The sequence below is a fragment of the Akebia trifoliata genome, chromosome 7 (assembly GCF_017979445.1).
Source record: "Akebia trifoliata isolate Shusen 1 chromosome 7, ASM1797944v1, whole genome shotgun sequence".
Lineage (NCBI taxonomy): Eukaryota > Viridiplantae > Streptophyta > Magnoliopsida > Ranunculales > Lardizabalaceae > Akebia > Akebia trifoliata.
Window position 1 is genome coordinate 1,443,466 of NC_141381.1, and position 24,975 is coordinate 1,468,440.

At 34.8% G+C, this 24,975-nt stretch overlaps 3 protein-coding genes across 3 annotated transcripts; all 3 read left to right on the forward strand.

Moving 5' to 3' along the window:
- The first annotated feature begins 3,607 nt into the window (after positions 1-3,607).
- On the forward strand, positions 3,608-5,590 carry LOC147397893 (disease resistance protein RPM1-like). The gene has a single exon (XM_086448883.1). The coding sequence runs from the start codon at positions 3,608-3,610 to the stop codon at positions 5,588-5,590; it is 1,983 nt and encodes a 660-aa protein (XP_086305009.1).
- Positions 5,591-9,838: 4,248 nt separating this feature from the next.
- Positions 9,839-12,403, forward strand: LOC147397894 (disease resistance protein RPM1-like). The gene is made up of 2 exons (XM_086446969.1): positions 9,839-10,143; positions 10,272-12,403. The coding sequence occupies exon 2, from the start codon at positions 10,280-10,282 to the stop codon at positions 12,287-12,289; it is 2,010 nt and encodes a 669-aa protein (XP_086303095.1). The 5' UTR covers positions 9,839-10,143; positions 10,272-10,279; the 3' UTR covers positions 12,290-12,403.
- A 6,494-nt stretch (positions 12,404-18,897) lies between these two features.
- Positions 18,898-20,880, forward strand: LOC147397895 (disease resistance protein RPP8-like). Its single transcript, XM_086448884.1, has 2 exons — positions 18,898-19,432; positions 19,529-20,880. Exons 1-2 carry the CDS (start codon positions 18,925-18,927, stop codon positions 20,878-20,880), a joined length of 1,860 nt encoding a protein of 619 aa, XP_086305010.1. The 5' UTR covers positions 18,898-18,924.
- The last annotated feature ends 4,095 nt before the right edge of the window (positions 20,881-24,975 follow it).

Below are 24,975 nucleotides of genomic sequence, written 5' to 3' on the forward strand. Positions count from 1 at the left end.
TTTTCAAAATGTTGATCGAACAATATTATTGAGACGGGTTAGTCACACATGATCAATAAGAGAACAGTTTTGATTCTTCGTATCGTAAACTAGGTTTAGTGGCTTCATCTGTTACGCATAAAATCAATTCTAGTCCAAATCCAATCCAATCGTCATTGGATTGATCCCAGATTGACCCCAATCCCATCTGACCTGATCTATTGACAGTCCTACATGCTTGGTACCCAGAGATCCAGATGACTTGGCTGAGTCATCTCGTTTTCTGGCCAGTTTGAAATTAGTTAGCATGTTTCGAAGAGAGAGCTGTTGTTGGCACCCCAAATTTTAACTTATTACACTTTAATTATATATATATAAAAAGGTGAATCTCCATTTCGTGTGTTGGATATGATGAAATTTAAGGTCTGATACACTGTTCATTCTAATTCCCAAATCATATTTTTTTAGTGAATCGTCGGCGATTTTGCCATATCAACGATCTCGTTGGTAATTTATCAATGAATCTGTTGATATAAAAGTGACGAATTCATTGGAAAAACATGTTTTGGGAATAAAAATGAACAGTGTACCTGAAGCTAAACTTTGACATAAGTTGCACACATTTTGGGAAGTATCTCATAAAAAAAAAGGTAATGGTTGAGAAATAGTAAAATTTGGGTGCAAATAGAAACTCTCTCTCTTCCCTTTTTGTTTTGTTTAGATTTCTATTTGTTAGATTTATGAATTTATATGATCCTGATTCTAATTATAAACAACTGTTGAAGTTGAATGAGTTATAATTTTTTGCAATGTTGAGGCAATAACTTAAATCAAACTTTTGTAATTTTTGAGTGATGTATTTAAATTTTAATCTTTAATTAGGTTGTGATAAATATGGAAAATACTGAAGTAACATTGAAATTGACATCATTTCAAACATTATAGACGTGGATTTGGGTACAGAATCATAGATACTTTTTCATCAAGATACGAGTGAGAAACATCTATGGTTTTGTGCACACCAATGTTTGAAACGACGTCAATTTCAATGTTACTTTAGCAAGACTCTGATAAATAATTTATGAAAGAGTCGTGTTGGGGTGACACAATGACTTGGTGGCGCAAACACAACCATAGATGCTTTTTTGCGAGATATGAGTAACAAACATCTACGGTTATGCGAACACCACCACCACCACGTCATTTGTGTCACCCTTGTGTCTCTATTTGTGTCATTCCAGCATTAGTCTTTATGAAATTGGGATGTAATAAGTAAAAGGATAATGATGAATGCACAAGGTTGGATATGATGTTGACGTGGCAAGGGCACGGAATCACACATCTTTTTTCTATGTATCCCATTGAAAAAGATCAATGATTTTGTGCACTTGCCAAGTCAGTCACGTACCCAACCGCATACCAAAACCACATGCATTCATCATGACTCTAAGTAAAAGGATTTATGAAATAAGCATGTGAGGGTATTTTGGTAAAAACATTTTTTTAAAAGGGCGTTTTCAATACAAAATCCATTTTTCAAAGTGTATATATTGAACTTTAGTTTAGGGCACATGTTAACAAAAGCCTAAATAAAATTTCGGGTGCCAATAGCATCTCTTTCCGAATTGATAGAGGTGAGTTAATGTTTGAATAATGATCAATGCACACAGCTGACATGGCAAGAGCACAGAACGCAGATCCTTCTCTAGTGTATCCCGATGAAAAAGATCTATGATTTTGTGCAATTAGCACGTCAGCCGTGTAGCCAATCTCATACCCAAACTGCATGCATTGCTTTCTCTTTCTTTTCCACCGACAACGTGTCAGTTTTGGAGGAAAGACAATAAAATGAACCCCACAAAAATTATTATTTGAAAATGAATCCTACAATTATATTTTATTATATAATAAATGAAAACGCTGAAATGACACAAACGAAGACACAACGGTGATAAAAATAATATAGTAGTGCACATATAATCATAAATGCTTTTTACTTGTATCTCGCAAAAAAGCATCTACAATAATGTGCACGACACCACGAGTTTTTGTCACCCTTGTGTCTCCCTCTGTGTCACGGTAGCACGACTCTTATATAAATTATAACTTTTAAGATGACATCCATGTCTTAAAGTATTCCAAGTTCTCTCATGGTCAAGTCAGCAAGGAGGCACCGTTTTCTCACTAGAAGTAAATGGCTTTGATTAGGAAAGAAGGCTAATCACGCAATCTTTCTCCCCGTCAAACTCCAACCACATCTTTAGATCTTCTCAACCACCTAATTAAAACTCAAACCAGATTTTTCCGACTATTTGGGTGGTTGGTACACATGCTAATCAATATCTCCCAAAAACTTTTATTACTTAATTAATTTTATAATATTCTTGATACTATGACTCGTCACGTGACATGCTCAAATGACTCCATGATGTGATAAGTTTAGATACCGTAGATCTGTAAGTCTTGGGATACATTACTACACTTTTTCATAAAAAAGTGTATCCCGAGATGTATAAGTCTACGGTTCTTGAACTCATTCACGCCATGAAATCATTTGAGTATGCCACGGGTAGAGACATATTATCAGGAATCTTTATAATGATGTTTGAAATGGACAAGGCAATCAATCCTACATGTGAAAATCTGGGAGTTATTTAAGTAGAGATCCATGAGTCCGACTTTCAAAGTTGGCAGCCCGCTTCAAATTTTGAAGGAACCCTCCTCGTTACAAGACACATGGCATTTTGAATTTATTACACGCCTACATTTTGAGAGAGAGAGAGAGAGAGAGAGAGAGAGATGTAGAAGACCTTGACTCCAATAATGATGTCCATCTCTTATCACATATGTTATTTATTTAAAGAAAAAAAAACTTTTTATTTTATTAAAAATATTTTTTTAAAAGGCATGTGAGTAAAAATCATAGATATTTTTCATCAAGATACGAGGGAGAAGTATATGTTGTTACGTGCACACCAATGCTTGAAAGGATATTAATTTCAATGTTATTCTAGCACGACTCGATAAATAATTTGAGAAATTGGGATGTTATAAGTAAAAAGGTTTTGTTAACGACTCAACGTAAACCTTGGAATGAGCATGTGAGGGTATTTTGGTAAAAGCATATTTTAAAATGATATTTTTAATACAAAATCCAATTTTCTAAGTGTATTTGTTACCCTTTGGAGGGCACATGTTAACAAGACGCTAAGTAAAATTTGGGGTGACAATAGCATCTCTCTTCAAAAGAGATCGAGTTAATGTTTTGCTTTCTCTTCCTTCTGCACGGATAACATGGTTAGTTTTGGTATTCTTTAAAGAAGGTACAATAGTTGCTCTATAGAGAGAGAGAGAGATGCACAAGACCTGAACTACATCTCTTGTCTTTTTCTTTCTCTTTCTTTTGCATTGAAAGTGTGGTTAGTACTGGTAATCTTTAGAGAAGTTACAATAAGTGGCTTAGAAAGAGAGAGAGAGAGAGAGAGAGAGACCACCTTGACTCCAATGATGTCCATATATCTCTTATCTCACCTGTTATCTATTTATTTAAGCAAACGAAAGTTTCTTCCTTTCTGAAACCTCAAAGAGCTTTGATTTTATCTGTTTCTTCACATAATTAGTAGAATTAATGGAAGAAGTCATAGCAACCATTTTCCTTCGGAGATTAAATTCACTATTACGTGAGGAGTTCGAAATATTTGGTGGCCTAGAAGACGAAATCCTACTTCTCAAGTCACAACTTTCATATCTAAATTCTCATATCCAACCTTTCCAGAGGGAACTCGTTGAAATTGGTTACTTCAGAACTGAAGAATATGGTGCTACATCCAACATACTAAGCATCGAATTGGAAGAATCGATTCACAATTGGTTGGTTAGGTTCAGAGAAACCATCCATGATGCCGATGATTGTATCGATCTATACATCATTCGGGTGAATAATAATAGCAAAGATGGGTTGGACAACTCAGATCGAATAGTGGCTGCTGCTCTGCTCGGATGTGAATTGAGAATTATCAACGAATGTCTCGTTGAAATTCTGGATGCCAAGTCTCAACTGGATACCTCAATTGCATCGTTGTCGATCGAACACAGTGAAAATTCTTCTATGCAAATTTTTTTTACTTTACCGATAGACCTTAAATCCTGCTTCATGTACTCCTTGCTTTACCTTCAAAGTTGGTGCAGATATAAAGACCAATTGGTTGAGCTATTGATGGCCGTAGGTCTAATTGAAGAAATTCCAGGAGAGAGAATGGAGGATATTGTCCAAGGCAATATCAACAAGTTAATTGAACTAGGAATGGTTCGTGTTCCAGATGAGAAACGGCCCGACGTTCTTCATTTCTCTGTTCTCTGTCGTTACTTTGCTGCAGTAGGAAATGAATATTTGAACGTAATTGGCATAACAGATACAAATATCCCTCTCAATATTCGTCACGTACTTATCTTTGGTAATGGCAGCAAAATAGCATCCTTCTTGGAAAATATCCATATCTCATCAATTCGATCTCTATTTATTACTCTTTCACAGAGCTCTTATTTGAATCCCTTCGAAAAATTATTCAATTTGAAATTGTTGCGGGTCTTGGAACTCAATTGTTTCCATTGTTGTAGAAGTAACATTATAATAGAAGAAGTGGCAAATCTGATACACCTAAGATATCTAGATTTGAAATTTAAAAATTTAGAGAAGCTTCCAGAGAGTATAGGCAATCTTCGAAACCTCCAAACTTTGAAAATTGGATGTCCTTCGTTGAAAGAACTACCAAGTGGAATTCTAAATTTGCAACAATTAAGGCACCTTAAAAGATACAGTTTTGAGGAGCAACGAAGTTTGGGCCTTATAGGGATAAGACGATTGACGAACCTCCAGACTTTGAGTGGTATAGACGTCGGTGATGGCATTGCCAGTGAGTTAAGTAACTTAACCCAAATCAGACAACTTCAAATTGCTTATTTAATGGAAGAAGATGCAAGTGAGTTATATGCTTCTATAACGAAGATGACTGGACTTCTCTCCTTATCCCTATCAACAACCACCTGTGAAGAAGATTATTTTCTCAACGAAGAAGATTTCCTACCTTCCTTGGAACCATTCTCGCCTCCGCCTCTACTTCAAAAGCTTCATCTAGCAGGGTGGTTACAGGAAATGCCTGATTGGTTAAGCTCTATGAAAAACCTCACTCGATTAGTTTTAACACATTCTAATCTATTGGAGAACCCAGCTTCTGTCCTTGACTCTCTTCCTAACTTGAAATTTCTTAAATTACAAGAGGCCTACAAAGCAAGGTCTATTGGTAGAGAGTTCTGCAGGTCGGGTGGGTTTCCTAGTCTAGAGACTCTCATTATTGAATCCGAATCTCTAATTGAATGGACGGAACTTGAACAAGGATCTTTTCCAAGCTTGAAGTTCCTCTACTTGAGATGTTTGAGTTTGACAACTCTCCCCGAAGGTTTGCAATTAATCACCACACTCCAAAAATTGGATGTGGGCTATTTGCACGATGATCTTGTACGGAAGTTGAGTTCTCATAGAGGCCCAGAGAATTATAAGATTAAACACATCCCAATCATATCCCAATATGGGATTTATCCTTTTGAATTTTAGTTCTTCGATCAATTTATGTATATGTATTGTGGTTCCAAGAGATTTGTTTATGTTAAATATATAAAGATGTTGGATGGTCTTGATGTATGAATGAACTCTTATACAATTTAAATTTCCACTTGATAGGATGTTCATAGAAATTTCTCAAAAGGAACTATATTTTTAAACCCATTAATATGGAAAGACAAAGCATTATGAAGCATTTTTTTTTTTTAATATTTTAAATTCATTAAAGAGGTTGAGATAAATTAAGAATGTCATCTCCGTCTTGGAGGCAATCGAGTGAGAAAGTCAAATTGAATCATTCGTGATCTGGGATGACTCAACCGATATTTTGAAATCTTGGCTCAGCTTTTGAAAACTCAGCCTAATTAACCCACATAATTTCATATTTTACATTGTTTTCGTTCTAATAATTTTATAGAAGATATGATTTTGTGGTTGGGCATTTGAGCATCTGTTGAATTGAACCACCTTTTAATAGATGATAACCATTTAAATATACATACATCAATAAACTCCCAATTTCAATAAAACGACCATTACTCTTGTTACTTTGACTAACAGCACACCAATTCATATGCTGCCGCAGAATTAGCACACATCTTGATGTGTTGTTAATAAAAGTTGGTGTGCTACTAAAAGTTGTCAACAAAAGTCAGGGTGCCAATACAAACTCTCTCTAGATTTCTAATTTTTTAGATTTAGGATTTTATATGAGCCTAATCCTAATTGTAAACAACTGTTGAAGTTATTTGAATGTCTTATAATGCTTCGTAATAACTCGAACCAAACGTTCATGAAGTTTGAATGGTGTGTTTTAATTTTTGATAGAGTGATAAACAATTTAAGAAATTCGGGTGTAATAAGTAAAAGATGGGGGTGCCCAACATTTCTTATGTTGAAGGTAAGGAACCCAACATTTTGATTGTTTAGTTAATGGGGTATCGTCTTGGTGAAAAATCGGTTGATAGGGTACTCATCAATCCTAGAGACATACTTCCATTATTTTCCTAATTTTTTTGCTAGGTAAACTAATGGACTTACAGTGATTTTCGAGCGTCAAGAGGTGAGAATCATGACCAAGAACTGTGTAGAGACCAAGTTATGAGCAAATATTTCGGAACACAAAAGAGTTGTTCACAAAATTATAACCATTAAGGTTTATAGTTTGTACATTATTTTAGAGTTGAAAACTTCAACAGAACTCTAGAACAAAAAATTGAAATTTTGTTTCAGACCTTGTTATTGCTGCTACAATCTCTGTTGGGGCTCATGTTCTTGGGGTTCCTATTTATTTGAGATTGGGTCTACTCTGTTACTTTTTGTAAAACTATTGAGTTCTCAAGTTGTTTGCAAATCTTTACACACCAAAATTTATTATTATTGAGCACTTAATTTAAATTTATTATTATTAAAATCTATTATTAATTGTTAGGTTCATTTTTTTTTTCTCATATATTTGAAAAAAATTCCAAAATGGCTTCACTCTCAAATTTCAATACGTTGCGGGGAATTTTCAAAATGTTGATAGAACAATATTATTGAGACGGGTTAGTCACACATGATCAATAAGAGAACAGTTTTGCTTCTTCGTCTCGTAAACTAGGTTTAGTGGCTTCGTATGTTTCGCATAAAATCAATTCTAGTCCAAATCCAATCCAATCGTCATTGTATTGATCCCAGATTGACCCCAATCCCATCTGACCCGATCCATTGACAGTCCTACGTGCTTGGTACCCAGAGATCCAGATGACTTGGCTGAGTCATCTCGTTTTTTGGCCAGTTTGAAATTAGTTAGCATGTTTCGAAAAGAGAGCTGTTGTTGGCACCCCAACTTTTAACTTATTACACTTTAATTATAAATAAAAAAAGGTGAATCTCCATTTCGTGTGTTGGATATGATGAAATTTAAGGTCTGGTATACTGTTCATTCTAATTCCCAAATCATATTTTTTTTCAGTGAATTGTCAGAGATTTTGCCATATCTCAACGATCTCATTGGTAATTTATCAATGAATCTGTTGATATAAAAGTGACGAATTCATTGGAAAAACATGTTTTGGGAATTAAAATGAACAGTGTACCTGAAGCTAAACTTTGACATAAGTTGCGCACATTTTGGGAAGTATCTCATAAAAAAAAAAAGTAATGGTTGAGAAATAGTAAAATTCGGGTGCAAATAGAAACTCTCTCTCTTCCCTTTTTGTTTTGTTTAGATTTCTATTTGTTAGATTTAGGATTTTATATGAGCTTGATTCTAATTGTAAACAACTGTTGAAGTTGAATGAGTTATAATTCTTTGCAATGTTGAGGCAATAACTTAAATCAAAATTTTGTAATTTTTGAATGATGTATTTTAAATTTTAATCTTTAATTAGGTTGTGATAAATATGGAAAATACTGAAGTAACATTGAAATTGACATCATTTCAAACATTATTGATGTGGATTTGGGTACAGAATCATAGATACTTTTTCATCAAGATACGAGTGAGAAATATATATGGTTTTGTGCACACCAATGTTTGAAACGATGTCAATTTCAATGTTACTTTAGCAAGACTTTGATAAATAATATATGAAAGAGTCGTGTTGGGGTGACACAATGACTTGGTGGCGTGCACACAACCATAGATGCTTTTTCGCGAGATATGAGTAAAAAACATCTACGGTTATGCGAGCACCATCACGTCATTTGTGTCACCCTTGTGGCTCTATGTGTCATTCCAGCATTAGTCTTTATGAAATTGGGATGTAATAAGTAAAAGAATAATGATGAATGCACAAGGTTGGATATGATGTTGACGTGGCAAGGGCACGGAATCACACATCTTTTTTCTATGTATCCCAATGAAAAAGATCAATGATCTTGTGCACTTGCCAAGTCAGTCACATACCCAACCGCATACCAAAACCACATGCATTCATCATGACTCTAAGTAAAAGGATTTATGAAATAAGCATGTGAGGGTATTTTGGTAAAAAATATTTTTTTAAAAGGGCATTTTCGATACAAAATCCATTTTTCAAAGTGTATATATTGGACTTTAGTTTAGGGCACATGTTAACAAAAGCCTAAGTAAAATTTTGGGTGCCAATGGCGTCTCTTTCCGAATTGATAGAGGTGAGTTAATGTTTGAATAATGATCAATGCACACAGCAGACATGGCAAGAGCACAGAAACGCAAATCCTTTTCTAGAGTATCCCGATGAAAAAGATCTATGATTTTGTGCAATTAGCACATCAGCCGTGTAGCCAATCTTGTACCCAAACCGCATGCATGCTTTTTCTTTCTTTTCCACGGACAACGGGTCAGTTTTGGTATCTTTAGATGAAGAAGGTACAGTAATTGCTTTAGAAAGAGTGAGAGAGAGAGATGTAGAAGACCTTGACTCCAATAATGATGTCCATCTCTTATCACATATGTTATTTATTTAAAGAAAAAAAAATTTATTTTCTTAAAAATATTTTTTTTAAGGGCATGTGTGCAAAAATCATAGATATTTTTCATCGAGATACGAGGGAGAAGTATCTATGGTTATGTGCACACCAATGTTTGAAAGAATATCAATTTCAATGTTATTCTAGCACGACTCGATAAATAATTTAAGAAATTGGGATGTTATAAGTAAAAAGGTCTTGTTAATGACTTAACGAATGCAATATGTAAACCTTGGTATAAGTATGTGAGGGTATTTTGGTAAAAGCATATTTTTAAATGGTATCTTCAATACAAATTTGTTTCACTTTGGAGGGCACATGTTAACAAGATACCAAGTAAAATTTGGGGTGACAATAGCATCTCTCTTCGAAAAAGGTCGAGTTAATGTTTTGCTTTCTATTCCTTTTGCACCGACAATAGGGTTAGTTTTGGTATTCTTTAAAGAAAGAATGTAATCGAGAGAGAGATGGACAAGACCTTGACTCCATCTCTTACATTTTTCTTTCTCTTTCTTTTGCACCGAAAGTGGGGTTAGTATTGGTAATCTTTAGAGAAGGTACACTAATTGGTTTAGAAAAGAGAGAGAGAGAGAGAGAGAGGACCTTGCCTTCAATGATGTCCATATATCTTGTGAAGCGCGATTTTCGGATCTCTTAACACGAGGCAATTTTGAGATTTTCAATATCGACCCACCGAGCTATATGTGGCTTTCCGAGCTTCATAAGTTCAAGTCGGATGAACTGGGAACTAGATGTGACAGGCGTAATGTGACAAGTACGGCAACATTGTCACTGACAAAGTAGATGTAACAACTCCTAACCTGACATATCAGTTGGAACTACCCAGTCCTAACAGAGCAAGTATAACAACTCCTGCAGGAGTCAGCTCAGAGAGCAGGTGCAATCACTCTGACAAAGATCATTAGAAATGTCTTGGGAAATCCACCCATGAGGAACCCCATAAATATCAGGATGCAATTCCAACTAAGGGTGAGAAAAATCTTTTCTGAGAACTCTTTAGTACCTCGACATTAATTCTAACTTGATCGTCGGAGTGGTCTTATAATAGGCTGCCCACCAAGCCAAGAGCTTTGAAGGGAGATCTTGAGGTAAATAAAAAAAACGCATCTACATATCTCTTATCTCATCTGTTATTTATTTATTTAAACAAACGAAAGTTTCTTCCTTTCTTAAACCTCAAAGAGTTTTGATTTTATCTGTTTTTTCACATAATCAGGAGAATTAATGGAAGAAGTCATAGCAACTATTTTCCTTCGGAGATTAAATTCACTATTACATGAGGAGTCCGAAATATTTGATGGCCTAGAAGACGAAATCCTACTTCTCAAGTCGCAACTTTCACATCTAAATTCTCATATCCAACCTTTCCAGAGGGAACTCGTTGAAATCGGTTACTTCAGGCCTAAATTCGATTACTTCAGGACTGAAGAAGATGGTGCATCCAACATACTAAGCATTGAATTGGAAGAATCGATTCACAATTGGTTGGTTAGGTTTAGAGAAACCATCCATGACGCCGATGATTGTATCGATCTATTCATCATTCGGATGAATAATAGTAAAGATGGGTTGGATGACTCAGATCGAATAGTGGCTGCTGCTCTGCTCGGATGTGAATTGAGAATTATCAACAGATGTCTCGTTGAAATTCTGGATGCCAAGTCTCAACTGGATAACTCTATTGCGTCGTTGTCGATCGAACATAGTGAAAATTCTTTTATGCAAATTTTTTTTACTTTACCAATAGACCTTAAATTCTGCTTCATGTACTATTGGCTTTACTTTAAACATTACATTACAGATAAAGGCAATTTGGTTGAGTTATTGATGGCGGTAGGTCTAATTGAAGAAATTCCAGGAGAGAGAATGGAGGATATTGTCCAAGACAATATCAATAAGTTAATTGAATTAGGAATGGTTCGTGTTCCAGAAGAAAAACGGCCCGACGTTCTTCATTTCTCTGTTCTCAATCCATATCGTTATCGTTACTTTGATGCAGTTGGAGATGACTATTTGAACATAATTGGCGATACAGATACGAATATCCCTCTCAATATTCGTCACATACGTATCTTTGGTAATGGCAGCAAAATAGCATCCTTGTTGGAAAATATCCATATCTCATCAATTCGATCTCTATTTATTGCTCTTTCACAGAGCTCTTATTTGAATCCCTTCAAAAAATTATTCAATTTAAAATTGTTGCGGGTGTTGGAACTCAATTGCTTCCATTGTTGTAGAAGTAACAGTATAATAGAAGAAGTGGTAAATCTTATACACCTAAGATATCTAGATTTGAAATTTAAAAATTTAGAGAAGCTTCCAGAGAGTATAGGCAATCTTCGAAACCTCCAAACTTTGAAAATTGGATGTCCTTCGTTGAAAGAACTACCAAGTGGAATTCTGAATTTGCAACGATTACGGCACCTTAAAAGATACAGTTTTGAGGAGCAACGAAGTTTGGGTCTTATAGGGATAGGACGATTGACGAACCTCCAGACTTTGAGTGGTATAGACGTCGGTGATGGCATTGCCAGTGAGTTAAGTAACTTAACCCAAATCAGACAACTTCAAATTGCTTATTTAATGGAAGAAGATGCAAGTGAGTTATATGCTTCTATAACGAAGATGACTGGACTTCTCTCCTTATCTCTATCAACAACCACCTGTGAAGAAGACTATTTTCTCAACGAAGAAGATTTCCTACCTTCCTTGGAACCATTCTCGCCTCCGCCTGTACTTCAAAAGCTTCATCTAGCAGGGTGGTTACAGGAAATGCCTGATTGGTTAAGCTCCATGAAAAACCTCACTCGATTAGTTTTAACACATTCTAATCTATTGGAGAACCCAGCTTCTGTCCTTGAGTCTCTTCCTAACTTGAAATTTCTTAAATTACAAGAGGCCTACAAAGCAAGGTATATTGGTAGAGAGTTCTGCAGGTCTGGTGGGTTTCCTAGTCTAGAGACTCTCATTATTGAATCCGAATCTCTAATTGAATGGACAGAACTTGAACAAGGATCTTTTCCAAGCTTGAAGTTCCTCTACTTGAGATGTTTGAGTTTGACAACTCTCCCCGAAGGTTTGCAATTAATCACCACACTCCAAAAATTGGATGTGGGCTATTTTCATGATGATCTTGTACGGAAGTTGAGTTCTCATAGAGGCCCAGAGAATTATAAGATTAAACACATCCCAATCATATCCCAATATGGGATTTGTCCTTTTGAATTTTAGTTCTTCGATCAATTTATGTATATGTATTGTGGTTCCAAGAGATTTCTTTATGTTAAATATATAAAGATGTTGGATGGTCTTGATGTAGGAATGAACTCTTATACAATTTAAATTTCCACTTGATAGGTTGTCTATAGAAAGTTCTCAAAAGGGACTATATTTTTAAACCCATTAATATGGAAAAACTAAGCATTAGGAAGCATTTTTTTTTTTTAATGTTTTAAATTCATTAAAGAGGTCGAGATAAATTAAGAATGTCATCTCGATCTTGGAGGCAATCGAGTGAGAAAGTCAAATTGAATCATTCGTGATCTGGGACGACTCAACCGATATTTTGAAATCTTGGCGCAGCTTTTGAAAACTCAGCCTAATTAACCCACATAATTTCATATTTTATATTGTTTTCTTTCTAATACTTTTAATGGTTGTGATCTATGTAAGATATGATTTTGTGGTTGGGCATTTGAGCATCTGTTGAACTGAACTACCTTTTAATAGATAATAACCATTTAAATATACATACATACATCAATAAACTTCCAATTTCAATAAAACGACCAGTACTCTTGTTCATAGTTTTTTTTTTTTTTCTAAAAAAAAGCTCCAAGGTAGTATGGCCAGCTAGAAATTACTAATAAAGATCATCTTGGTTGTGGCCATCGAGTATTTAGCGGGGTTTTTTGGATATTTTACTGTTAAGAGTGCAACAAATCAACATGAATATGATTTAATTAGATTCTTCTACCACCCCAACTTTTACTAACAGCACACCAATTCATATGCTGCCGTAGAATTAGCACACATCTTGGTGTGTTGCTAATAAAAGTTGGTGTGCTACTAAAAGCTCTTTAATTATTCTAAATTCGTAAGTGTAATGATTTTCTAACTTAACCTGATAGGATAACTCAAAAACTCATCGACATGGCATGTGTAAAGAGCCATAGATTTTTGCCTCGGGATACACAACTGCACATCCCCACAAAATCTATGGTTCTTTCTTTGTACATGACACGTCGATGAGTTATTCTGCCAGGTTGAGTAAGGAAATCAATACTAAATAAATAATTCCCAAACCAGTACATGATTTAGTAATTATTTTGGAATGTGTATTGTCCCCTCCTCTTTGTTTATTCGTTTTTAATTCATGAGTTGATAACTTGCATGGAATCAAATGGATTGTTCTCCAATCAATTCTTCTCTTAATCATAAAAGATATATCTTGGGATGAAATCATCTTATTTACAGGGACGACACATATTCCAAACTATCTATAAATTAAAATACTAATTGTGCCCCTACAATTAATGCACATGGGTAAGGAGTATTTAGGATATTTTGTATGCATGTATATTAACACTTAAGCCTTTGTAAAAATCAATAACAATTGGATACCTTCACACATATTTCATCTTAATATTTATTATAAAATAGTATATATAGAAAAAAATTTAAAACTAAGAACATATATATACACGTTCATCCTTGCCAAAAATCAGCCTATTATGAAACTTCTAACCCCATATTTACAAGTTGAAAAATTTTAGACCATCCAATTTTTGTAACTCAATTTTAATGGGGTTAGAAGTTTTGGAATGGGGTGATTTTTTACAAGGATGATCCCCTCACCATAGAGATCATCCTCACAAAAAATCAGCCTATTCCAAATCTTTTTAACCATATAAGACAAAAACGTTGTAGCTTTATGAGTAGCTTTATGTGTCTACGGAACCCCACCCATATATATATATTCTTATGATTTATAATACTATTAACATAAATCTTCATAATACGAAACACATACTATTTGAATTGATTGAGCTACCAAGACTCAGGTTAAAAAAACTCTAGAGAGAGAAGATATGTAAAAGGAGTGAAAAAATTAATTGTTGATTGATAATCATGAGATACAATAATAAACAATGATTAGTACGATAACAATCAACAATTAGTAATCTAACAACAAACAAAAGAAAAGAAAATTGGAGAGTAGTTCATCATTGTTAATTTCAGAGAGAGAGAGAGAGAGAGTTACTGGTTCATCTCAGTAGTCTCATGAATCTCTGATCGCCCTAGAAAAAAGGAATGAAAAAAAAATGAAGAGTAGACCATTGTTAGTTAGTTTCATAAGAGACTAACCATGATTCGATGCTTCGTTTGCCTTCAATTATGTAGCAGAATTTCTCTATAATAAAAATGCAATCCACCTTAAAGAGAAGAGCATTGAAGAGTAGGTTAGATGATTTTCATTTTGAAGAGAAGTTGAGTATGATGATGACGATGAGAAGCATAGAGAAGACGATTGATTCGTCCATTAATGGTTTGGAGAGAAGACCGTTAGAGTTTGGGGAGAAGAAGATGAAGAGTAGAGAGAGAAGATGGGAGTTCTAAGAGAATGGTATTTGGATATAAATGGAAATTTTTTTAAAGAAAAAAGGTGTTTAGATGTAAATGAAATTTTATTAAAGAAAATGATATTTTAATCCAATGAAAAAATCTTATCAAATCATCCACTTTTTATATAAGTAATAAATATTTATCACACAATAAATAAAAAAACAGGGATTGGTAAGGATTTTGAAATGTGCACCATCCCAATTATTCAACCAATCTAGTAATTCTAGCAGAAATCTGATTTAACAAACCACATTGAGAGCTCTCGTATCTAACCTTATCTGTTAATTTGTTAGGTATGGAGAGAGTGCAATTGAAAGTTGACTGAAAGGAGGCAGTTGCTTCTTATTAAGCTTTACTAGTAGAAACAATTAAAGATCCTCAGGTAGTTTCCAAATCTTTCCTTTTGGCTAGTTCAATGATGTTTGGTGGACCATGCAAACACTTGTGAAATGGCATTAAATACTCCTCTTTTTTTGTGGTTTCACACAAAACTGGATTCACACCAAACACTTCTTATCTAGAAGTCTATTGCTTCAAATTAAATCTGCTATTTGGCTAATAATGGTATTAAAATTCGGATTTGTTAAGTATTTGGTGGGGGTTTCATTTTGGTTAGTTCGAAAAAAAATCGGGAAAGATTCGTGAAAAAGTCGGCAAAATTTCGTCGATTATACAAAATATGTTTTTGGATTTCTTGCCAAAACCCAACATCTTTAAACTCTCTAAAAACCCCGTAAAAAAAAATTTTAATTTTGGAGGTGAATGATACAAATGTTACCATATTCCTCGATTAATTGAGGAATAGTCAATTAATTCATCAATTTGCCAATTTAATCGTTTAACCCCTAATATGGAGAATTCTACAAATTTTTTGAAAAATTCGGAGGGTTTTTGTGACTATCTAATTGAAACCCAAGTTTTTAGTTTCCTTGGTAGTACCTACTTTAAGTTAATTAAATATAACTTTTGTGCATACATATGCATTTTTTAGCATCTTGGACTGAATAAAAGCCTTAATTGGAGAAAGATCCCCAAAGGTGCGTTATTAACTCTGAATTAGATCAAGCTGACACAGAAAAACTCTTTCAGGAGCACATTAAGGCAGTTCACGAGGTAATTCCACAACCATTTCATTGCACTTGTTAGGATTTCCATATCAGAATTGTTGCTATTACACCATGTTGATCCTATAATTATTGAAAGTACACGCTCTTTGAATGTCCTAGCTAGGATGGAGGCAATAAGGTTTCAAAGATCTCTATAATTGTGACCTTCTCATGTATCACATAATCTTCTATTTTGCATTTTTTTTTTTTTTTTTTTGTGGAACAATTTGATGGGACATGTGGTTCCTCAAGGAGGTATCCCAAATATTAATGAAATTTTTTAAAATTTCAGTAGAACCCTCTCGCTTAGATGACATGTGGTTCTTCAAGGAGGTATCCCAAATATTAATGAAATATAGGGGTAAAATAAAAACAAAAGAGGTTACGTGCTGTGTTGTGAGGAGGGTTCCTCCAAAATTTTGAAGCTGGCAGGCCACTTCAAAGTCAGACTCCAATTTGATGGTTACGATCATTTTAGTAAGGAATTTTTTACTCTTCGATACTCACAACAACATGTAACGATAATTTTGACATAAGTTGCGCACGTTTTGGGAAGTATCTCATAAAAAAAAAAGTAATGGTTGAGAAATGTTAAAAATTCAGGTGCAAATAGAAGCTCTCTTTCTTTCCCTTTAATTGTTTTGTTTTGTTTAGATTTCTATTTGTTAGATTTAGGATTTTATATGAGCCTGATTCTAATTGTAAACAACTGTTGAAGTTGAATGTGTTATAATTCTTTTTAATGTTGAGGCAATAACTTAAGTCAAACTTTTGTAATTTTTGAATGGTGTATTTTAAATTTTAATCTTTAATTAGGTTGTGATAAATAAGGAAAATACTAAAGTAACATTGAAATTAACATCATTTCAAACATTATTGAGGTGGATTTGGGTACAAAACCATAGATATTTTTTCATCAAAATACAAGTGAGAAACATCTATGGTTTTGTGCACATCAATGTATGAAATGATGTCAATTTCAATGGTACTTTAGTAAGACTCTGATAATAATTTATGAAAGAGTTATGTTGGGGTGACACAATGACTTGGTGACGCGCACACAACCATAGATGCTTTTTCGCGAGATATGAGTAAAAAGCATCTACGGTTATGCACGCACCACCATGTCATTTGTGTCACCCTTGTGTCTTCCAGCATTAGTCTTTATGAAATTGGGATGTAATAAGTAAAAGAATAATGATGAATGCACACGGTTGGATATGATGTTGACGTGGTAAGGGCACGGAATCACACATCTTTTTTCTATGTATCCCAAAGAAAAAGATCAATGATTTTGTGCACTTGCCAAGTCAGTCATATACCCAACCGCATACCAAAACCACATGCATTTATCACGACTCTAAGTAAAAGGATTTACGAAATAAGCATGTGAGGGTATTTTGGTAAAAAAAATATTTTTTTAAGAGGGCGTTTTCGATACAAAATCCATTTTTCAAAGTGTATATATTGAACTTTAGTTTAGGGCACATGTTAACAAAAGCCTAAGTAAAATTTTGGATGTCAACAGCATCTCTCTTCGAATTGATAGAGGTGAGTTAATGTTTGAATAATGATGAATGTACACAGCTGACATGGTAAGAGCACAAAATGCACATCCTTTTCTAGTGTATCCCGTTGAAAGAGATCTATGATTTTGTGCAATTAGCACGTCAGCCGCATAGTCAATCTCATACACAAACCGCATGCATTGCTTTCTCTTTCTTTTCCACCGACAATGAGTCAGTTTTGGTATCTTTAGATGAAGAAGGTACAATAATTGCTTTAGAGAGAGAGAGAGATGGAGAAGATCTTGACTCCAATAATGATGTCCATCTCTTATCTCACGTGCTATTTATTTAAAGAAAAAAAAAATTATTTTCTTAAAATTTTTTTTTTTAAGGGCATGTGTACAAAAATCATATATATTTTTCATCGAGATACAAGGGAGAAGTACCTATGGTTATGTGCACACCAATGTTTGAAAGAATATCAATTTCAATGTTATTCTAGCACGACTCGATAAATAATTTAAGAAATTGGGATGTTATAAGTAAAAAGGTCTTGTTAATGACTTAACGAATGCAACACGTAAACCTTGGAATAAGTATGTGAGGGTATTTTGGTAAAAGCATATTTTTAATTGGTATCTTCGATACAAATTTGTTGCACTTTGGAGGGCACATGTTAACAAGATGCTAAGTAAAATTTGGGGTGACAATAGCATCTCTCTTTGAAAAAGGTCGAGTTAATGTTTTGCTTTCTCTTCCTTCTGCACCGACAATAGGGTTAGTTTTGGTATTCTTTAAAGAAAGAATGTAATCGAGAGAGAGATGGACAAGACCTTGACTCCATCTCTTATATTTTTCTTTCTCTTTATTTTGCACCGAAAGTGGGGTTAGTATTAGTAATCTTTAGAGAAGGTACACTAATTGGTTTAGAAAAGAGAGAGAGAGAGAGAGAGAGAGAGAGAGAGAGAGAGAGAGAGAGAGACGACCTTGACTCCAATGATGTCCATATATCTTGTGGAGCACGATTCTCGTATCTCTTGACACGAGGCAATCTTGAGATTTTCATTATCGACCCATCGAGCTATATGTGGCTTTTCGATCTTCATAAGTTCAAGTCGGATGAACTGGGAGCTAGATGTGACAAGCGTAATGTGACAAGTATGGCAACACTGTCACTGACAAAGTAGAGGTGACAACTCCTAACCTAACATATCGGTTGGAACTACCCAATCCTAACAGAGCAGGTGTAACAACTCCTGCAAGTGTCAGCTCAAAGAGCAAGTGCAACCACTCTGACAAAGATCATTAGAAATGTCTTGGGAAATCCACCCATGAGGAACCCCATAAACACCGGGATGCAATTCCAACTAAGGGTGAGAAAAATCTTTTCTAAGAACTCTTTAGTACCTCGACACTAATTATAACTTGATCGTCAGAGTGATCTCACAACAGGCTGCCCACCGAACCAAGAGCTTTGAAGGGAGATCTTGAGGTAAAGCGAAAAAACACATCTACATATCCCTTATCTCATCTTTTATTTATTTATTTAAACAAACGAAAGCTTCTTGTTTTCTTAAACCTTAAAGAGTTTTGATTTATCTGTTTCTTCACATAATCAGGAGAATTAATGGAAGAAGTCGTAGCAACCATTTTCCTTCGGAGATTAAATTCACTATTACATGAGGAGTCCGAAATATTTGGTGGCCTAGAAGACGAAATCCTACTTCTCAAGTCGCAACTTTCACATCTAAATTCTCATATCCAACCTTTCCAGAGGAAACTCTTTGAAATCGGTTACTTCATGCATAAATTCGATTACTTCCGGACTATAGAAAATGGTGCCACGTCCAAGATACTAAGCATCGAATTGAAAGAATCGATTCACAATTGGTTGGTTAGGTTCAGAGAAACCATCCATGATGCCGATGATTGTATCGAGCTATTCATCATTCGGATGAATAATAATAACAAAGATGGGTTGGACGACTCAGATGGAATAGTAGCTGCTGCTCTGCTCGGGTGTGAATTGAGAATTATCAACGAATGTCTCGTTGAAATTCTCGATGCCAAGTCTCAACTGGATACCTCAATTGCATCGTTGTCGATTGAACATAGTGCTATTATTGATGATGAAGGTGCAAATTCTTTTATACAAAAATTTAATTCTTTACCAATAGACCTTAAATCCTGCTTCATGTACTCTGGCTATTACCTTCAACGTTGGAATGCAGACAAAGACAAGTTGGTTGAGCTATTGATGGCCGAAGGTCTAATTGAAGAAATTCCAGGAGAGAGAATGGAGGATATTGTCCAAGGCAATATCAACAAGTTAATTGAACTAGGAATGGTTCATGTTCAAAATGAATATTTGAAAATAGATACATATTGGTACATAATTGGAGTTGAATATTTCAACACAATTTACGATGAATATACAAATATCCTTCTCAATATTCGTCACGTACGTATCACTTTTCAGGACAGCAGCGAAATAGCTTCCTTCCGGGAAAATATCCATATCTCATCAATTCGATCTCTATATACGTACTCTCATGTGAATTCCTTGGAAAAATTATTCAATTTCAAATTGTTGCGGGTGTTGGAACTCAAATGTTACAATTATGAAAGTCACATTATACCAGAAGAAGTGGGAAATCTGATACACCTAAGATATCTATATTTGACATTGTATGGTTTAGAGAAGCTTCCAGAGAGTATAGGCAATCTTCGAAACCTCCAAACTTTGAAAATTGAATGTCCTTCGTTGAAAGAAGTACCAAGTGGAATTCTGAATCTGCTACAATTAAGGCACCTTAAATTACTGAGTGGTGTGAAGGAACGAATTTTTTCCCTTATAGGGATAGGACGATTGACGAACCTCCAGACTTTGAGTGGTTTATACGTCGGTGATGGCATTGCCAGTGAGTTAAGTAACTTAACCCAAATCAGACAACTTCAAATTGTTCAGTTGGGGGAAGAAGATGCAAGTGAGTTATATGCTTCTATAACGAAGATGACTGGACTTCTCTCCTTATCTCTATCAGCAACAACCTGTGAAGAAGACTATTTTCTCAACGAAGAAGATTTCCTACCTTCCTTGGAACCATTCTCGCCTCCGCCTCTCCTTCAAAAGCTTCATCTAGCAGGGTGGTTACAGGAAATGCCTGATTGGTTAAGCTCTATGAAAAATCTCACTCGATTAGTTTTAACACATTCTAATCTATTGGAGAACACAGCTTCTGTCCTTGAGTCTCTTCCTAACTTGAAATTTCTTAAATTACAAGAGGCCTACAAAGCAAGGTATATTGGTAGAGAGTTCTGCAGGTCTGGTGGGTTTCCTAGTCTAAAGACTCTCATTATTGATTCTGAATCTCTAATTGAATGGACGGAACTTGAACAAGGATCTTTTCCAAGCTTGAAGGTCCTCTGCTTCAGAGGTCAGAATTTGACAACTCTCCCCGAAGGTTTGCAATTAATCACCACACTCCAAGAATTGGATGTGGGCCGTTTGCATGGTGATCTTGCACGGAAGCTGAGTCCTCCTAATATGGGTGTCATCCTATTGAATGCTGGGATGACATAGGGAATTAACTGCGATTCTCACAATTTATGTATATGTATTGTGGTTCCAAGAGATTTGTTTATGTTAAATATATAAAGATGTTGGATGGTCTTGATGTATGAATGAATTTTTATACAATATAAATTTCCACTTGACAGGTCTATGGAAATTTCTCAAATGGGACTACATTTTTTAACCCATTAATATGGAAAGACTAAGCATTATCAAGCATTTTTATATATATATATATATTTTAAATTTATTAAAGAGGTCGAGATAAATTAAGAATGTCATCTCGGTCTTAGAGGCAATCGAGTGAGAAAGTCAAATTGAATCATCCGTGATTTGGGATGACTGAACCGATATTTTGAAATCTTGGCGAAGCTTTTGAAAACTTAGCCTAATTAACCCATCGTAATTTCATATTTTATGTTGTTTTCTTTCTAATACTTTTAATGGTTGTGATCTATATAAGATATGATTTTGTGGTTGGGCATTTGAGCATCTGTTGAATTGAACCACCTTTTAACAGATAATAATCATTTAAATATACATACATACATCAATAAACTTCCAACTCCAATCAAACGACCATTACTATTGTTCATAGTTTAATAAAACATAAAAAATGCTCCAAGGTAGTCTGGCCAGATAGAAATTACTAATAAAGCTCATCTTGATTGTGGCCATCGGGTATTTAGCAGGGTATTTTGGATATTTTACTGTTAAGAGTGCAACAAATTAACATGAACACAATTTAGTTAGGTTCTATACTACCACCCCAACTTTTACTAACAGCACACCAATTCATATGCTGCCGCAGAATTAGCACACATCTTGGTGTGCTGTTAGTAAAAGTTGGTGAGCCACTAAAACCTCTCTTTAGTTTTTCTAACTTTGGAAGTGTAATGATTTTCTAATCTAACCTGACAGGATAACTCAAGTACTCATCGACGTGGCATGTGTAAAAAATCATAGATTTTTGCCTCGGGATACACAACTGCACATCCCCACAAAATCTATGGTTCTTTCTTTGTACATGACACGTCAATGAGTTATTCTGTCAAGTTGAGTTAGGAAATCAGCACTCAATATATAATTCCCAATCCAGAAGAAAAAAACATGATTTAGTAATTATTTTCGGATGTGCACTGTCCCCTCCCCCTTATTTATTCATTTTTAATTCATGAGTTGATAACTTGCCTGGAATTGTTCTCCAATCGATTCTTCTTTTAATCACTAAAAGTATATCTTGGGATGAAATCATCTTATTTACAAGGACAACACATATTCCAAACTATTTATAAAATAAAATACCAACTGTGCCCCTACAATTAATGCACATGGGTAAGGAGTATTTAGGGTATTTTAGTGTAAAAGCTTACCATTTTAAAAATTAAATATTTATCACACAATTTTTTTTAAAAAAGTTACTATTGTCACACCAACTTTTACTAATGACACACCAATTCCTATATAAAGAAATGCACATGTTGGTGTGGCGTTAGTAAAAAGTGGTGTGACAATAGCAACTATATGTGTGTGTGTGTGTGTGTGTGTGTGTGTTTATTTTCTTTTCTATAGGTACCATTGGGGTACAAAGAGACATTGGCACAACTGAATCCCCGACTCCCATATTATCTTTAATAGTTGAGAAAAAGTCGTGAATAGGCAATAGTGTGTTTTTAAAAAAAACATGTTTTGGGAATTAAAATGAACATTGTACCCGAAAGAGAATTTTGGCATAAGTTGCACACGTTTTGGGAAATATCTCATAAAAAATAAGTCATGGTTGAGAAATAATAAAAATTGGGGTGCCAATAGAAACTCTGTATCTTCTCTTTTTTTGTTTTGTTTTGTTTAGATTTCAATTTGTTAGATATAGGATTTTGTATGAGCCTAATTCTAATTGTAAATACTTGTTGAAGTTGAATATGTTATGATTCTTTGTAATGTTGAGGTAATTAGCTAAATAAAACTTTTGTAATGTTTGGATGGTCTGTGATAAATAAGGAATATGCTAAAGTAACACTGAAATTAACATTTTTCAAACATTATTGAGATGGATGTGGGTACAAAATCATAAATGCTTTTCATCAAGGTACAAGTGACAAAAAATCATTACGAGATTATGGTTATGTGCATAGTTAGTAATTTTGTACGACAAAAAATCATTAATTATGAGATTATGGTACTGTGCATAGTTAGTAATTCTGTACGACAAATAATCATTATGAGATTAATTTGAGTACGATTCGAAATATATTTATACTCCTATTTATGTAAATTCTGTGTATGTATACATGTCATGTTTATGCTATAAATTTACCTCTTAATATTAGTTCTATGTATTATTATTTTTTCATGAGAAAAGTTCAGCGTCTGATGCCTATACTTTATGTATCATATCATAAAATGCATGATTTGCAGACAATTTATCTTTTTGTGGCACCGAACTTCCAATTGTTTTGCTATTCAATTTTTTAGGAGATGCTTAAAGAACGTAGAGTGGCGCCATTTTCAAAATTGGAGAAGGAACTACCGAAGATAGTATGTTGAGTCTAAAGATTAAGAATTTCTTAGTACGGGAAATTTGGGCCTTTCCTACAACTGGAACTACATTGACTGGTTTGTTGGACCCATATATATTTTTAGCTACATTGTGACATAGTGAATTTGCTTTATCTGTATTTTCATATTTTGTCAACCCCATTAATCATAATAGCATGATGATTGGTTGAACTTGACTTTTGGTGCTAGCATCTTTTTTCCTTTTTTAGCCTCTTATGTCTATAATTTTTTGTTGACAAACCATTTACCCCAAAAGATCGATCTGATGGGGAAGGCACAACCATGAAAATAAGAGGGCCACGAATCAAATTGGGGGACGATATATGAGCACGTGACAGCTTGCAGCGGATGCGTATAACACAACATTCAACACTCCCTCTCAACTATAAGGGTGGAAAATCTCCTCGAGGAGATTCGAACCCGTGACATGTACGAACCTAACGCTCTTATACCATATTGACAAACCATTTATCCCTAAAGACGATCTGATGGGGAAGGCACAACTGTAAATATAAGAGAGTCATGGGTCAAACCGGGGCACGATACATGAGCACGTGACACCCGGGAGCAGAGGCGGATAATACAGCACTCAGCACTTCTAAGTTTAACACCTACATTTCCAGAAAAAAAAGGCTTCTCTTTTTAAGAAAACAGAATTTCTTGTTGGAATTTTTGTTGTACTATGAGCTTGTATGCTATGGTGGCACTAGGTGAAGCCAATATTGTTACTGTTTGCTTTTTGAGGAAATATTTTGGACGTATTTAATTGATCTGTTCCAACCTTTTCATGAGGAAATCCAAACTCCTAGGTTTGACAGATTGCCAACATGACTAACTTAGAATGTCTACGACTCCATGATGCAATATTGGCAGTCTAGCATGGAACCATGCCCTGTAAAAATCAACCATGTCAACGATTGGTGCATCTTTCCGTTACCTGTCAATATGTTCAATGAGAATTGTAGAATTTGGATGAGAAGCCACAATGGGTCATTCTCTGTTAAGTCCTTTTACTCTACTTTGTTGTCTTGTGAGTCCAACACTCATTGTTCCCAAAGTGGCCATATTTGGTCCTCAAGTGTCATCTTGGTTGGCTTTTAACTGAATATTGACTAGTAGTCATGTCATGTATAGGGGGTATCTCGTGCGCCAACTTCTGTTCTTTATGTAAACATGATTGGGAATCAATAGATCCCGTTCTTATTTGTTCATCATTTTCTAGAATAATCTGATCCCATTTCCTGGCATTATTTCATAAATCTTTGTCCTTTCTTATATTTGTAGCCTTAGTGTTGCAATATTGGCAATCCTCGTGCTTTAGTGGTAGGAGGAAGATCCTGTGGAGCTTTTGCGTTTTGCCATTTGTTGATCTTTGTAAAAGGAGAGAAATGGTCGTGCATTTCAAGGGAAAAATAACTTTTTTATATATATTGTGTTACTCTCTCTCTTTAGGGCTTATATTCTTTTGGTGTAAGTTTATCCTAAGTTAAGGAGTTTTTCTTTGAGGACTTTCTGTTTGCAAGTGTCTTCTAATAGTTTCGAGAG

Excerpts from the sequence above, each read along its gene's own strand:
- LOC147397894 (XM_086446969.1), top strand. The coding sequence starts at position 10,280 with ATGGAAGAAGTCATAGCAACTATTTTCCTTCGGAGATTAAATTCACTA.
- LOC147397895 (XM_086448884.1), top strand. The coding sequence starts at position 18,925 with ATGGAAGAAGTCGTAGCAACCATTTTCCTTCGGAGATTAAATTCACTA. Across the intron at positions 19,433-19,528 it reads TGCTATTATTGATGATGAAG|ACAAAGACAAGTTGGTTGAG; the intron begins GTGCAAATTCTT and ends GTTGGAATGCAG.
- LOC147397893 (XM_086448883.1), top strand. The coding sequence starts at position 3,608 with ATGGAAGAAGTCATAGCAACCATTTTCCTTCGGAGATTAAATTCACTA.